This window comes from Cottoperca gobio, chromosome 3 (assembly GCF_900634415.1).
Source record: "Cottoperca gobio chromosome 3, fCotGob3.1, whole genome shotgun sequence".
In the NCBI taxonomy this organism is placed as follows: domain Eukaryota; kingdom Metazoa; phylum Chordata; class Actinopteri; order Perciformes; family Bovichtidae; genus Cottoperca; species Cottoperca gobio.
Genome location: NC_041357.1, coordinates 17,796,019 through 17,809,782, shown reverse-complemented (window position 1 = coordinate 17,809,782; position 13,764 = coordinate 17,796,019). Strand labels below are relative to the sequence as shown.

Here is a 13,764-nt window from a genome sequence, read left to right as displayed (position 1 = left end):
ATGACCAAATACCTGCACAACTAATTACATCAGCGTCAGCTGTAGTCCTCCTCTGTGTTCGGCGCTAATTAGAACATATTAGCATGCTAACACAGTAACCTAAAATGGTGAACAAGGTAAATGACAATGACAATGCTAACGTGCTTATGCTAAACAGGTATAAGCACGTTAGCATTGTCATTGTGAGCGTGATAGCATGCTGACTTTAGCTTTTAGCTCAAAGCACAGCTGTGCTAAAGTACAGCCTCACAAAGCTGCCAGCAGGGCTGTAGATTCTTAGGCTTGTTTCCATGGACACCCTATGTATGTCTTCATTGTACGTGTTTTTCACGTTTATTTGGATTCATTTGTTTATGTGTGCAGGAGTACTTCAGTATACCGCTGAGCAGCCTGAGCTCAGTGCTCAGTGCAGCTCACATCACCACCGTCAGACTGATCCTTCAGTACTACAGCAGAAACAAAGATACGCTGCAGGTGAATAAGCACACCGTTACAAAACCGTGTGAATCCTACACTCACTAAAGTTAGCAGTCGTTTCTTTATTATTCTGAACTTCTCTGTTCAACCGCTGTAGCATCTGTTTAGTTTTAGTTGATTACACAGCAAACAGTTTTGCATTCCTGCTGACAGAACTGGTATTTGCTGCTTTTCAGCTGCCCTATAAGTACCTGTCCACCATGGTCTCAGTGCTGTTCCAGACCCACCTGGTAAAAGATGGAGGTCTCTTCCCTGAGCTGGCTCCCCTGCTGGCTGCAGCCAGCCCAGCTGACATCAAAGCTTTGCCGTCACTGCAGAACAACATCAATGTGTAAGTGATGGTGTCACCTTATCAATTCTAATGACCCCAATACTCATTATTAATGATCCCAATATTGTATTAATTCTCTGGTGTGTGAATGATTACGATTGTTTCTTGGCTTCTTAAAGGTTAATTTGTGATGCTGTTTACGTGTACATGTACACATGATTTTATTAGCAGAGGAACATGTTTTTTCTGAAACAATGATCAAAACTGAGTTTTTCATCTGCCAATGAGTATGTAGTGAACTCCTTGATTTATTTCAATGGATCATGCAATCTCAGTTACATACTGTACATTATGCTTCCGTCTGAACACAGCGCTAGTGTCAGGCCTTTGCAAAAAGTGATGTGTCATTGCACCCCAAGGTGCCTGGAACATGCATAATATATAGAAAGTACAAGGAAACTAGTTCACTTACTAGATTTCAATCTTGAAAGAGCTTATAATGTGTGTGAGGTGTATGCGGTTACATGTAGAACAACAGTATCTCTGTATCTAAAAATGAATCTCAAGTTTTCTCTGCAGACAGTGCACGCAAAGAACAAACAGTGCTCCTTCAGAGACTCAGATTTACCCTCTTCTTGCAACCTCCTACTATGTTAAAATGCAATATATAATAAAGCTGTTACAAAGCAAGTTTAAACAAAACGTATTATTTGTTTTGTTATTTTTTCATTTCTAGGAGGGAGACCATCAATAGCCATATGGGGCTCATGACTCTTGACCAGCGACGGGCATTTGGCTGGTGGTACAGCAAAGTTATGCCTGCCTCCCACATCATCAGAAGTCATCAGTCACTCATCAGGAACATTGGAAACCTGATTGCCTACCTGCCTTTCCACAACTTCCAACACCTCTCATCTGCTCAGGTAACAGCCCTCTGAGCTCTGACACCTGGCTGAGAAACCCGAGAAGCCAGGACTCAGTCAGCTCGTTTAGCCTCAGGGCAGAGCACAGCTACTTGTCACATATTGGTCAAAGGAAAGCACAGACAGAGTCTTCTTTCTCTGTGTCATATGCTCGTAGCTAATGTTCAATAAGTAAAGATAGGAACACATGAATTAAGAATGACCTGAAGTTAAAGGGGTTACTGACCTTTCAGCACTAAACCATGAATTTAAAGGTTTTAAGAGGTATACATTTAACTTTTCCGCATTCAAATGTCTAATGTCCAGTTTTAGGCAACATTTTGCTAGCTGTTCCCCTATATCCAGCTTAACCAAAGCTAACCGGCTGCTAGGGGATAACGTTATATTTGACGTACAGACATGAGAGTGCTATCAATCTGTTCATTAGTGCCTTGCATATCGGAGTAAATGTGTATTTCCCAGCTTCCTAAGAGGACAAATAAACATATTTTTGGAAAATGTCAAACTATTCCTTTGAATGAGTTCATGATTCTGTAGGGTGAGAAGAGAGTTGAATTATTTCTCATAATATTTATTTCTCACATTTTCAAAAAGTGTTTATTTCTCACATATTTAGACAGAGATGCAATAGCTGTTTTTCTGTCATCATGTATGTTTCTCCACAGCTGTTGGACGGGCTGGATGTGTTGCTGAGAAACTCCCTCACTTCTCTAAAGCAGGAGTTCATAGCTCACAGACTCATCGGCACCTACAGGAACCTGACAGCTCAGGATTTTACCAGGTTGGGAATGACTGAATGGAGACACCTTCAAGCTTTCTTTCCATGTAAACTGTTTATTAGATATGAGCTCAGTTAGTGTAACCTGGCAAAACACATTTCTATGTAGTTTGATTGATTTGTCAGGTTAATTTTTCACCCTTGTTAGTATATAAGTGTAAAGTAATAATTTGTCATGTAAACAGATTGTTTCCATGTTACTTCCTTATAGACATAATGTTACATGAATATAAACATTTAATATACACTATATGAATTGATGTAATAGAATCTTGACTTTCTGTCATTGTGGTCATTTGTGGCTTCAATAGTCACTGGTATTACCAGATCAAAATGTCAATTTTTTTAAAGGGCAAATGACCTTAAGGGAAATTGAGTTGTCGTTTGTTTTGATTTAGTGACCAAATAACTGCAACAAAAAGAAAGACAACTTACCACTGTAAGGTGTGCAAAATAGTTATCTTTTTTTTTTTTGCAGTTATTTGTAATAACAAAAAGAAGTGTAATATTCTTTTTTTTATTAATATTTAATCTAGAAACCCAGCAGAAACATCTACTAAATAAACTAGTGTACTAGTAATACTCCCGTCTTTAGCTTTTGTGGACATCATAATTAAATATCTTACAGATACATTATGTTCATAAGTAATAATAATAATAATAATAATAATAATACATTTTATTTATAGAGCGCTTTTAAAAGGTACTCAAAGACGCTTTACATGTATGTATGTAATATGTAATGTACATATAACATTAAAAATTACATTATGAAAAACAGGACAACATTAAAAATACATAGAAGTAATTACACATTAAAAGCAGATCTGAAGAGGTGGGTTTTGATTTGGGAGTTGAACATGGTGAGATCGGTACAGTCACAGATGTGTTTGGAGAGTGAGTTCCAGAGGGAGGGGGCAGCGACAGAGAATGCCACCCCATATGTGCTCTGTACAACAGGGGTCTTCAACATTTTTCAGGCCAAGGACCCCCAAACTGGTGTAGCATGGAGCAGGAACCCCCTGATTCAAACGAAGGGGGGGGGGGGTTGCTGTCGGAGCTCTGTGTGAGGGCGGGTGCTGTCGGAGTTCTGTGCGAGGGGGGGTGGGAAGGATGTGAATGTGCAAAGAAAAAAAAAAAGTATTTTTTAATTAAAAAAAATATATTTTATTTTTTTTTTGCTTTATCTCCAAACAATTTCGCGACGCCTCTGCAGTACCTCCGCGGACCCCCAGGCGGTCGCGGATCCCCTGTTGAAGCCCTATGCTGTACAATAATGTATGATGAACTTGTTCACAAAATGTATATTTACATATTACATATATACATTTTTGGAATGAAACCTCGCATCTGCTCCCAGGTGTGTGTTGTTATTAAAACAGTTTGTTTTTTATTTTAGGCTGGGTAATGTCTTATGCCTGGCAGAACCAGAGGACCTCCTTGTGTACAAAAACACTGAGGCCTTCTATGTCATTCGGGACGTCGTTATAAACTGCACACGGGAGGGACTCAGTCTGCCCAGTCATCTGGTAGGGACAGAGAAGTTACTTTGTTACTTTGCTTTTTAGTAGGTGTGCTTTCATTGAACATTTGCATATGAAGGAGTATTTATAATATATGCTGTCTCTGTGCTTGTTCTGAACCTCATTTCCAGATTTCCAGTGTGTTACTGAACAACGCAGAATTAAAGGTCCCCTCTTTGATCAGTCCTGATCGACTGGCAGAGCTCCGCCACCTCCTGCCCTCGCTGGGTGTGCCTTTCCTGCAGGGGGTCTCACCGTCGCAGCTGCTCGCTGCCCTCCCTGCCCTCAGCTCTGTTTCATTCAGCGCTGCTCAGGTAGAGGGGTGTACTCAACCTGTAATGTAAAGTGGAAGATGCAGGAATCATCATCTATAACTTAACCATTTAACATAGTTTTTTTGTTTGTGTAAAATAAAAGTCAGGGGTTTAGTCAGTCCCTTTCACTGCATAAGCCCCTGTTTGTTGTACATGGTTGGGTTTCCTGGCAGCTGGTGAGGCTTGTAGGCTTGCAGTCTTCAGCACACTGACCACTGAGGTGAGACGGCTCATGAGACAAAGACCTGAGCTTTACTTCAACCTCAGCTATTATCTGAACTGGAGCCTTTTACTTTTACCTCTGCCTCACAGCTGTTGTCTTGCTTTTGTATGCCATAAGGAGTCTTGGGAAGATAAACCTGACAAAAATGTTTGTGTGGGCAAGCGTTGCTCCAGCCATTAGAACTTTATTTTATAATCTAGTAAAAGGTGAAGTAACGGTGAAGACAGCATCTTGGATTTGAATATTTCACAAAGTATAAACCAGTGATACAGAGCTGGAGCAATTACATACAGAACATATGACTTACCAGTCAATTACCATTTGAAACGATCACAAGTCATGTATTTGTATTCATTTGCTGTCATTCTGTACGTTTTTCAGGCTTCCATAATTGTAGACAAGATGTCTTCAAGTAGCACCGTGAGTTATTTTGTAAACACGTCACAATGTGAATTTAGAATAGAGATGATCTCTGCATTTCTGCGCCCTAAGCCTCACACCTTCCTCTCCTCTGTCCAGCTGAACGCTCCAGGACAGCTGCAGAAGCTCGGCTCCCTCATTGTGGGAATGAAGACGGAGACCTTGTTGACCCTCACCTCGGACAGGCTGTTGTCATCCCTGCCTGCCATGGCCCAACAAACACCAGACCTCAGCCCACCACAAGCCAATGCTATCGCCACCAAACTATGGGTACAACACACACACACACATGCTAAGAGCAAAAAGACATGTATATAATGACTTGAGAAAAATCTCAATTTTCAAGTTTTATCATTTTGAGGTGACAGTTTGGTTTTGATAAAGTCAAAGGATAAATTAAATTGTAATAATAAACGAACAGCCAAATGCAGAATTTAGTTATGTCATAAGTACCAGTCACCAGTATTATTAAGAACACAATATCTTGTCAGTTACTTTAAACACTGAGTATTGTATATAATGCAATTCATATAATAAAGCTTTTCACTTTCTGAGTGAGACTTTGTGAGTTGTTTGAATTTGTTCATCTGTATAGGATGGCTGCAACACTTCTCCTTGTGTTATCTCATCTCTCTTTTGACCAGGGCTTCCCAGAAGTGGTGGGTTGGCAGGATGATGTGGAGCCTTTGCTCTATTGCACGCCCCTGCTCAGCGTCCTTCCCAGGACTCGCCTGCTTGTGAACAACATCACCATAGCATCCACAAAACCCTGGAACACACAGCAGGTATCACACACCCCATCTTGCACCGGAGAAACTATGGCATTCAAACTTTATTGCTCAGTACTCATCGCTCTTAATAAATGTGTTGCCAGCTCATAAGACATCATCACAGAGTGCATGCAGAGACGTTCAGTTTAACAGTTCAGTCAAAGACTTCTTTTCATTAGTCAAGTTGTTATGTTTGGTCAAATATCAGAGAGGCTTCACAAGCTAAAAAGTAGTCAGTATTTAACAAGGAAGAAATGTAAAACCTCAATATAGTTATTCTATGAAAATGACTGTTTGTCACATTTATCTTTTGACCTGACCTCAGAAAGGCCCAGTATACACTTTGCTTTTTCACATTAGGGAAACTAAAGCAGTGCTCGACAAACATGTTACAAACAAATGATGGAAAATCAGAACAGTGATGTGACATTAGATGTTGTGACGTTGGACAGAGAAATAGTTTCTCACATAACCCCCCATAAAAACACATTGTGTTGTCATTACACTTCAGATTTTGAACGGATTAAATAAATGATTACGTGTTAATAAGTGAGCTTGAAAGGTGCTGTAGGTGGATGTTGTAACCTTTTAGACAGAGCCAGGCTTGCTGTTCTTCCCCATTTTTGAATAGGCCATCAAGTCAAAAGCTTGCTTTAAAGCATCTAGCCTGTGACTTTTACTTTGTGTTATGATCTCTTTGTGCTTCCTCTGATTAAATATGCTTCCTCTGTTTGACACGAGAAGGTGTGTATGACAGTATCTTGATTAACTGCTAAATTATTAAGTGGAGAAGCAAACACAAAGACCTCATCATCACTGACACTATGAATGGACTTGCCTGTGAATACATACAACACAGACATAAACTATCTTCATATCAGATTGCCCTTGTCTCTGATCATTCAAACTGGGAAAGAAAGCAGCCAAGAAAAGCAGCATGTTACAAAAATAACACTTAACACAACATTTTCTCCATTTACTTCCACAGGCTAAAGCAATTTTCAAAGAGGTGCTTGATAATAAACCAAACCTAGGCGCACAAGATTTTCTGTAAGTATAATTCTGTGATAAATGTGTAAAGACTATTTTATTTTATAGTCTTAGCAGGAGATGCTCTAATTGTCTCAGTCTCCTTTAACTGTGTGGGTTGTTTGCATTTGGACAGTATATGTAACACATACATATGCATACTAACACTTGCCTCTTTATATAATCAGGAGTCTGGGAACAGTGGGTCAGGGTGTGAGCTGCAAGGTCTTACAGGAACGTTTCCGGGCTGATTCCTCGCCTTCTTCCGTGAGAAGAATCCTGGCCTTCCTCCGGCAGCAGCCTCGTCTTCTTCACACCTCACTGGTAAACTCACCTCTTCTACTGATGCCATTGTTTTCGACATCTGACTTCATTCAAAAAAAATGTGTAGTACAAAAACATATAAAAATGTGACATTATGTCTTTTCTCATGCGTTTTTGTTCCTCTGGACAGAAAAAGTGTGTGATCGAGGAGCTGTATCAGTTTGAGTTCTTCTCTGAGCTGCTCACAGATCTTGGGACTGAGATTGCCCTGTCCATGCCGTGAGTCAGAAGTCGACATTAATCACTCCACTGTTAATGTGTTAACATAATTGTCAGATATTTCAAAAAGATATTGAAGGGAATTATTATTATTATTATTATTATTATTATTTTTTTTTTTTTTTTTTTTTTTTTTTTTTAATTTAATTTAATTTAATTTAATGTTATGTATTTATAAAAACAAAAACAAATTATACGGTATATATATTGTTTTAATTTAATTTCATTATTATTATTATTTTTCTCTCTTTTTTCTTTTTACTTTTCTTTTTTTTGGGAGTTTTTCCTTGTGCGATGCGAGGGTCTAAGGACAGAGGGTGTCTGTAAAGCCCACTGAGACAAATGTGTAATTTGTGATATCGGGCTATATAAATAAGTTTGATTTGATTTGATAAAGTATAGTATACTAGCTCGTACCTCCATTTGAAAAAGAAATATGGTAAGATATATTGACTGTAAATATACTATATCATTTTGTTTCTCTGTTTGCTTGCAGTGTGAGCACCATTAAGAAGTTTCCCACAGATATGATGGTCACTCTGAGGAAGATGATTGTTTGGGACCCTCATCACTTTCTCTTGCTGTCTAGAACAAAACAGGAGCTGCTGGTGGACAAAATTGTGCAGACGATGGTCAGTAGAGCCACACTGTGTTGACATACTGATCCCTTTCCTTTTATTTAAAAGTTTAAAGGCAAATAAACAAGGAGATGGAAAGCCAAGAGTTTGAGTTCAGAGTTTGTCATATTTGCTGTGTGATCAGTGTTTTGTGGACTCTCTCTCTGCAGGGCATGTACACAGGGGTGTTCACTGAGGAGGAATTTCATTCAATGGGCATTATGGCACCGTTTGTGGTGGACGAGGTTTTCATTCAGCTGGACCGCAGCTTCTTCATCGACAATCTAGATTTACTCCGAGGGCTCTGCTACAGCAGCAGCAAGATGGACATTGTGGCTCGTATTCTGCAAGAACCTGCAGCCTTTGGGTAATGTTATCACATCAAACTGAAACTTTAACTTGTCAAATTGGATTTTCTACGCTTTATTCAACAACTAACTTTTGAGCAAGGAGACAGTATAACCATGCCATTACATGTCCATGACACATTTCTGATTGTACACATCTCAATAGTTATTTTTGCAGCTTTCATATCAAAATATGTTTTAAAAAAACATTAAAAGTGGGTGGGTTTTTCTGCAAATATGGCTTTATGTTTATGATGTTTTGCCATTAAGAGTTAATCAGCATATTTTCCTAGACAAACTTCAGAAATCAACCTCGTAATGATTTTTGATGAGTTTATCCAGTAGTGTTTTAAAAATGTGTTTGTGAGATTCCTCAACATCTACGGGGGAATATGTAAGTTTTCAGTTAAGGAGGAAAACATAGAAATGATCAGACTTATATGGAGAAGGTTTCATAGGACAATAGCTCTACGAGCTAGATGACAAAGTGTTCTTCTGTTTCTTCACAGCCCAGTCAAAAACTGGAACCAGACAACACTCAGTGAGGTGGACCGGTTTCTATTCTTCCTGCCTGACAAACAACTGCAGGAGATTTCCCTGGTGAGTTTACTGATGCATTTTTATTCTTTTGGTATTACTTAAATACTCCTGAGATTGAGAAAACTGTAAAACTTGTTCCTGTAACAAATTCATTCGATGTACAGAAATCCACAGTGAGGCGTTGGGATTGTTACTTGATCCCATGGCGGGTTAGGCCAACAAAGGCTGTAAATAAATTTCTCAGGTGTCGCATCTCCAGTAAGTGTCAGGATCAGGTGGAGTTCCTGTTTTCTGGTAAACCATCAGTGTGTGTGTCTCTACTTGTCCATATGGGTTGTTTGTTTGTGTTCCCACAGGCGCTGATGACTGTGGGCCGTATAGAGAAGCTGTTCATGAGCCAGCGTCGCTGGGAACATGGAGATGTTGGGATCCACTGTTCTGACGAGAACGAGAGGAAGAGATCTTTTGAAAAGCAGCAGTTTGTTCTACAGTTTTTCCTGGGCTTCCTCAAAATAGATCCTGCATCACGTGAGCATCTCTGCACCTAAAATCTCTGCCAAATGGTAATCTCTAAAGGAATTGTCATTTGGGGAAATATGCCATATGTCAACTACTGCAACAAAGACAGTTATAAGAGAGCTATTAACCAAAAGTGCAACAAAAAAATATATTTTTTACTTCTATAATATAAGTTGTTGATTTTATATGCTTTACATAGTTATATGTTGTATGTCAACAGCATTTCCTGATCAGATATTTGTGTCTGTGTCCTTTACCAGCGACTCCTTTGGTTCCTACTTGTGAGATTCTGCATACAACAGCTCCTTCTGCCTGGACCTCCAACAGTCTGACCAGCATGTCTTCAGCAGCCTTCTCCAACTGTCTGGAGCTGATGGGTCATGATCCGTTCCTTGCATCCTACCAAAGCAGACAGGTGCTCAACAAAGTGAAACAGGTGAGATGCTTCTGTAGTCCGCCTCAGTCCGTTTAACAACCCCTCAGGTGTGTTTGATTCAAGGCTGTTTCCTCTCCTCAGTCCAGATGTTAATAATGTGTGTCTGCTCTGTCTTTACTGGGTATGTGAAGATGTACGGCCCCGTCTCGTCCTTCTCCCAGTCTTTGATCTCTCAGCTGGGTGGATTAGCGATAGAACTGACACTAGATGAGCTGAGCAGCCTCCGACTGACTGAGCGAAGGAGTATGGCTGCTCTGGGGGCTGTCAGTGCCTGGAGCAACAGACAGGTAGCAGCTTCGGTCGCAAAAGTTAACAAATTACAAATATTTACTATACTGCCTGCACATACTGCATATATTAAGTCAAAATTGTGACCAGAATCTGACTTTTTTTGTTTTAACATATGAACAACACTATGATTTTAAAAATCTGTATTTTCGGAGAACATAGTGTATAAAATGTGCATTGTTCCATGACCACTGAGAATTATTGACTCTGTTTAAAAGCAGATTAATTTCTAGTAGACAGAAGAGCTGGACACCTTTTTAATGTGTGTGTTTGTAGTTCTAAATGAATGTGGCAGTATTAAACTCATCATTAAATTATGTGTTTAGATGCTTAGTGGGAACCACACAAACTGTCATTTCAAAGCTGTTTGATACAAACTGAAATCAGTCATATCAGTAAATGGTCGACTAATACTTTAAATTAGATTAAATGTGGCAGTTTTTTGGCAAGTGACCATTGTATAGGTAGGAAAATACCCAACAACTGATGTTCCACAGTTGTCATGGATGACAGGGAGGCAAAGACCAGAAAGTTGATTCGACTTTTTGCAGGGCTGTTGTTTGGATCATAACGTTTGTTTCCAACACAGCTTTCTGCACTGTTTACCACCGTGTTAAACTCCACCAAGCAAAGCCCGAGCCAGCTTGACTCTAGCACATTTGTGGCGATGGGATACATCGTGTGCGGAGCTAAAACCACAGAGATGAATTATTTCAATGCTGTAGAGTTAAGGTGAGCAGATTAGAAAGAAACAGGCATTTTTTTAATGCCTTCTTTTTGAGATTTACTCTGAATCTGACAATCATCAGTCATAGTAATGTCCCCTGCCTCCTCCACTTCCCGTGCTGTGTCTCTCCCTGGTGGCTGCAGTAAGGCGGTGCTCTGGCTGGGTCAGCTGAAGCTGTCCTGCTCTGAGGAGCAGCTGCTGGCTCTTGTCAGGCTGCTTTCCCACAGTCTTGCCTTTGGTCCCATAAGTTCATGGGGAACTGATGTCTTCATTGAGATCGGAGTTCTGGCAGGTATTATGTTCTCACTGTCTTCACCAGCTTTGAACTATTTCCAATATTTTCTAAATGTGTTAAGTTCATTCTGTTACTAATTGCACTGTAGACAGCTGTACTAAATGATATTGTGTAAGGAAAAATAGTACATTTTGTATTATGTTAATTGGAAACCTGGTTTAATATCTGTCTGGCATAAATATCTTATTTCTGTTGCTGGGTCAAATACTATGTGTGCTCACCTTTTAAATGAAAGCCATCTTGTTTTTATTGTTTGTTTTCTTGACTCCCTCTAAATGTATTCACTCTCTTATTGCTGGATTCCAGTGTTTTTTACTTAGACGACCTTTACCCTGTTGCACTCTCTTTGAAACATGTTGTATTTTTTACAGCTGGTCTCCCAGACATGAGTATGTCAGCTTTAGTGAAAGAGCAAATAGAAGGAATCACACCTGCTGCTGTCACATTGATACCACCTGATAATTTGCTGTAAGTCAACATTTATTTAAAAAAATATTCATAGTACAGGCTCTTATGATTTACTTGGAATTTGGAGTTATTTGGTAACCTCTATATTTAATCTATGTTCATAATCTATGTTCATACAGCTCCTTATGTTGTCCTGTTTTTTTGTATCTATTTGTCCTCAAAGGTGGTGTTTCACCAGAGACAGATCAGCATGTTCTCCTATGAGCAGGCTACAGCAGTAACTGGGGAGCAGCTCTCTGCTCTGTCAGATGTTCAGAGGACTGCTCTGGATATGGTGCTGACACCGTGGGAAGACAGGCCTGTAGACTTCAGAGGTAAACCACTGAAACCTTTGAAACTCTTGTCGTCCACTGATGATCGTAAAGAGATAATTTTCCGGAAGCTCTAACCGAAGTTGTGTCCCAATTCCATACACTACATTATGATATAATATAGTGTCTTTGAATTTACCAAGAAATGCACTAATATTTGCACTAAATAGCAATCATATACGATTTGCACTGACAGACATCACTCAAACTGTGACTTTATTATTATTTTGCCGAAATATACTTCGACTATAACAACAAAGACAACGCAAAATGTTTTTCTGAAGATGTAATACTTTAATTTTCTTGTTTTCTTGTCTGAGATCATCCTGGAGCTGTCTCACCATCAGCTGCATTTTGTTTAAATTCTTTCAAGCTGTAAGTAGCTCCTCTCTGTCCTTTGTGCATTAGCAGCATATTCAAAAATCAAGAAAATATAAGCATCTTATATTTGCTTGATTGACATCTTTGGGTGTTCTTAAATCCCCTATGTGTTGACATTTTATATTATTGTAGCATCTTTCAAATTATTCTGATGGCGGAAGATTTCGTTTTAGAAATGTGAGACAAACACAGTGAAATTTTTTTTGTCTTTTTGTTGTTTTTCGCTCTTAATTCCAAGTATTCCACTCACAGTCACCAAGGCCAGATATTATCAGATCTTGCACAAAGGAGATTTCAAATTTGCTTTTTTAAGTGTGAATGCATTTTATAGATAAAACCCTGGTTAGTGTAGTATTAGTGTGGAATTGGGACGCAATGGGACACAATTGGAGCATTTATAGTGTATGTGCTTTAAGTATCTCACAATACCATATACATATCTGTTTGATAAACTAAATTATATAATATAAATAAAAAACAAACATATAATTACACACAGTGATTGTAAACTACTTATATGATGATGTGTTTTTTCTAATACTGGAATATCACAAATGACAAACTCCAGAAGGTGTAATGAAGTGCTCTGATATTTCTTTTACAGTGTTTTCTTTTTTGTTATGAGACAGATAACCCACAGGGATAATATATATTGCATGACTCTACATTTGTATTGGTTTCACTGTGTTCCTGCAGGGAAATCACTGGGGCTGGCAATGAGCCACAGTCCTCTGTGTCTCATACTGGGACTGCTGATGTTGCTGATCGTCCTGCCCTGCCCTGACCTGACCTGATCTGCCCTGGCACATGACCCCGCTCACCCCTGCTGGATCAGGAAACACCTCCTCACCCACATAACCAAGATGATCTCATGTATCTGTGCAATACTATACCTCTTTGAAATAAGCAGCACTTCAGGTTTTCTATTGTGTATTTAATGAGATTTTAATATATTTTGTGAAACTATCGCTTATATACAGTATACATATCAACATTGAGCACTAAACGAACAAATTAATAATTAAATACAATAAAAAAAAAAAAATGTTCATAGTATAAACATTACATCCATATCCAAGTCTTACCAAAACCCACATAATTATTGTCATTACAGTTGGCTTATTTATTCATTTTTTTGATAAACTTTGATAAAACCCAGACACTTAAAAGATTTAAATACAGTTATGATACACTTATTACTAGCACACCTACAAAGTTATATATTTTTGTGAAATAATATAATATTTTTGTCAGAGTAAAAGCTGTAATGTTTGCTACATTTATATTGCTGTTGTGAGTTATCTTGATAAGATAACAGGTATGTTCAATGATACCTGATTGAATTAGTTTTGGTCAACTTCAGTCTATTTTTGCTGTGAGTTTTGTATTGTTGTGCACACTTTCTGGTGTGATAAATATAGTCCTAAATGATTACACTGGACCAATCTGCCTCTGATTCACTCTGTGTATTTATTATTAAATTTAACACAGTGAAATTAAACAGCGTAAAATATATCTTCTCACAATTCTCATTAATACCTCACACCTGCAGTAAAACTTTGTG

The 13,764-nt window shown here is 38.7% G+C and overlaps 1 protein-coding gene across 1 annotated transcript; it reads left to right on the top strand.

Moving 5' to 3' along the window:
• Positions 1–4,901: 4,901 nt before the first annotated feature.
• Positions 4,902–13,639, top strand: strc1 (stereocilin 1). The gene is made up of 17 exons (XM_029425763.1): positions 4,902–4,929; positions 5,029–5,199; positions 5,574–5,714; positions 6,688–6,749; positions 6,917–7,052; positions 7,183–7,271; positions 7,768–7,903; positions 8,059–8,255; positions 8,745–8,835; positions 9,132–9,303; positions 9,555–9,730; positions 9,862–10,017; positions 10,608–10,750; positions 10,889–11,037; positions 11,412–11,508; positions 11,672–11,822; positions 12,897–13,639. The coding sequence occupies exons 1-16, from the start codon at positions 4,912–4,914 to the stop codon at positions 11,727–11,729; spliced, it is 1,992 nt and encodes a 663-aa protein (XP_029281623.1). The 5' UTR covers positions 4,902–4,911; the 3' UTR covers positions 11,730–11,822; positions 12,897–13,639.
• The last annotated feature ends 125 nt before the right edge of the window (positions 13,640–13,764 follow it).

What these genes read in the sequence shown, in the direction of transcription:
- strc1 (XM_029425763.1), top strand. An exon ending in ACAAAATTGTGCAGACGATG is followed by an intron (nt 7,904 to 8,058) that starts GTCAGTAGAGCC and finishes CTCTCTCTGCAG; the next exon opens with GGCATGTACACAGGGGTGTT. An exon ending in CAAGAACCTGCAGCCTTTGG is followed by an intron (nt 8,256 to 8,744) that starts GTAATGTTATCA and finishes GTTTCTTCACAG; the next exon opens with CCCAGTCAAAAACTGGAACC.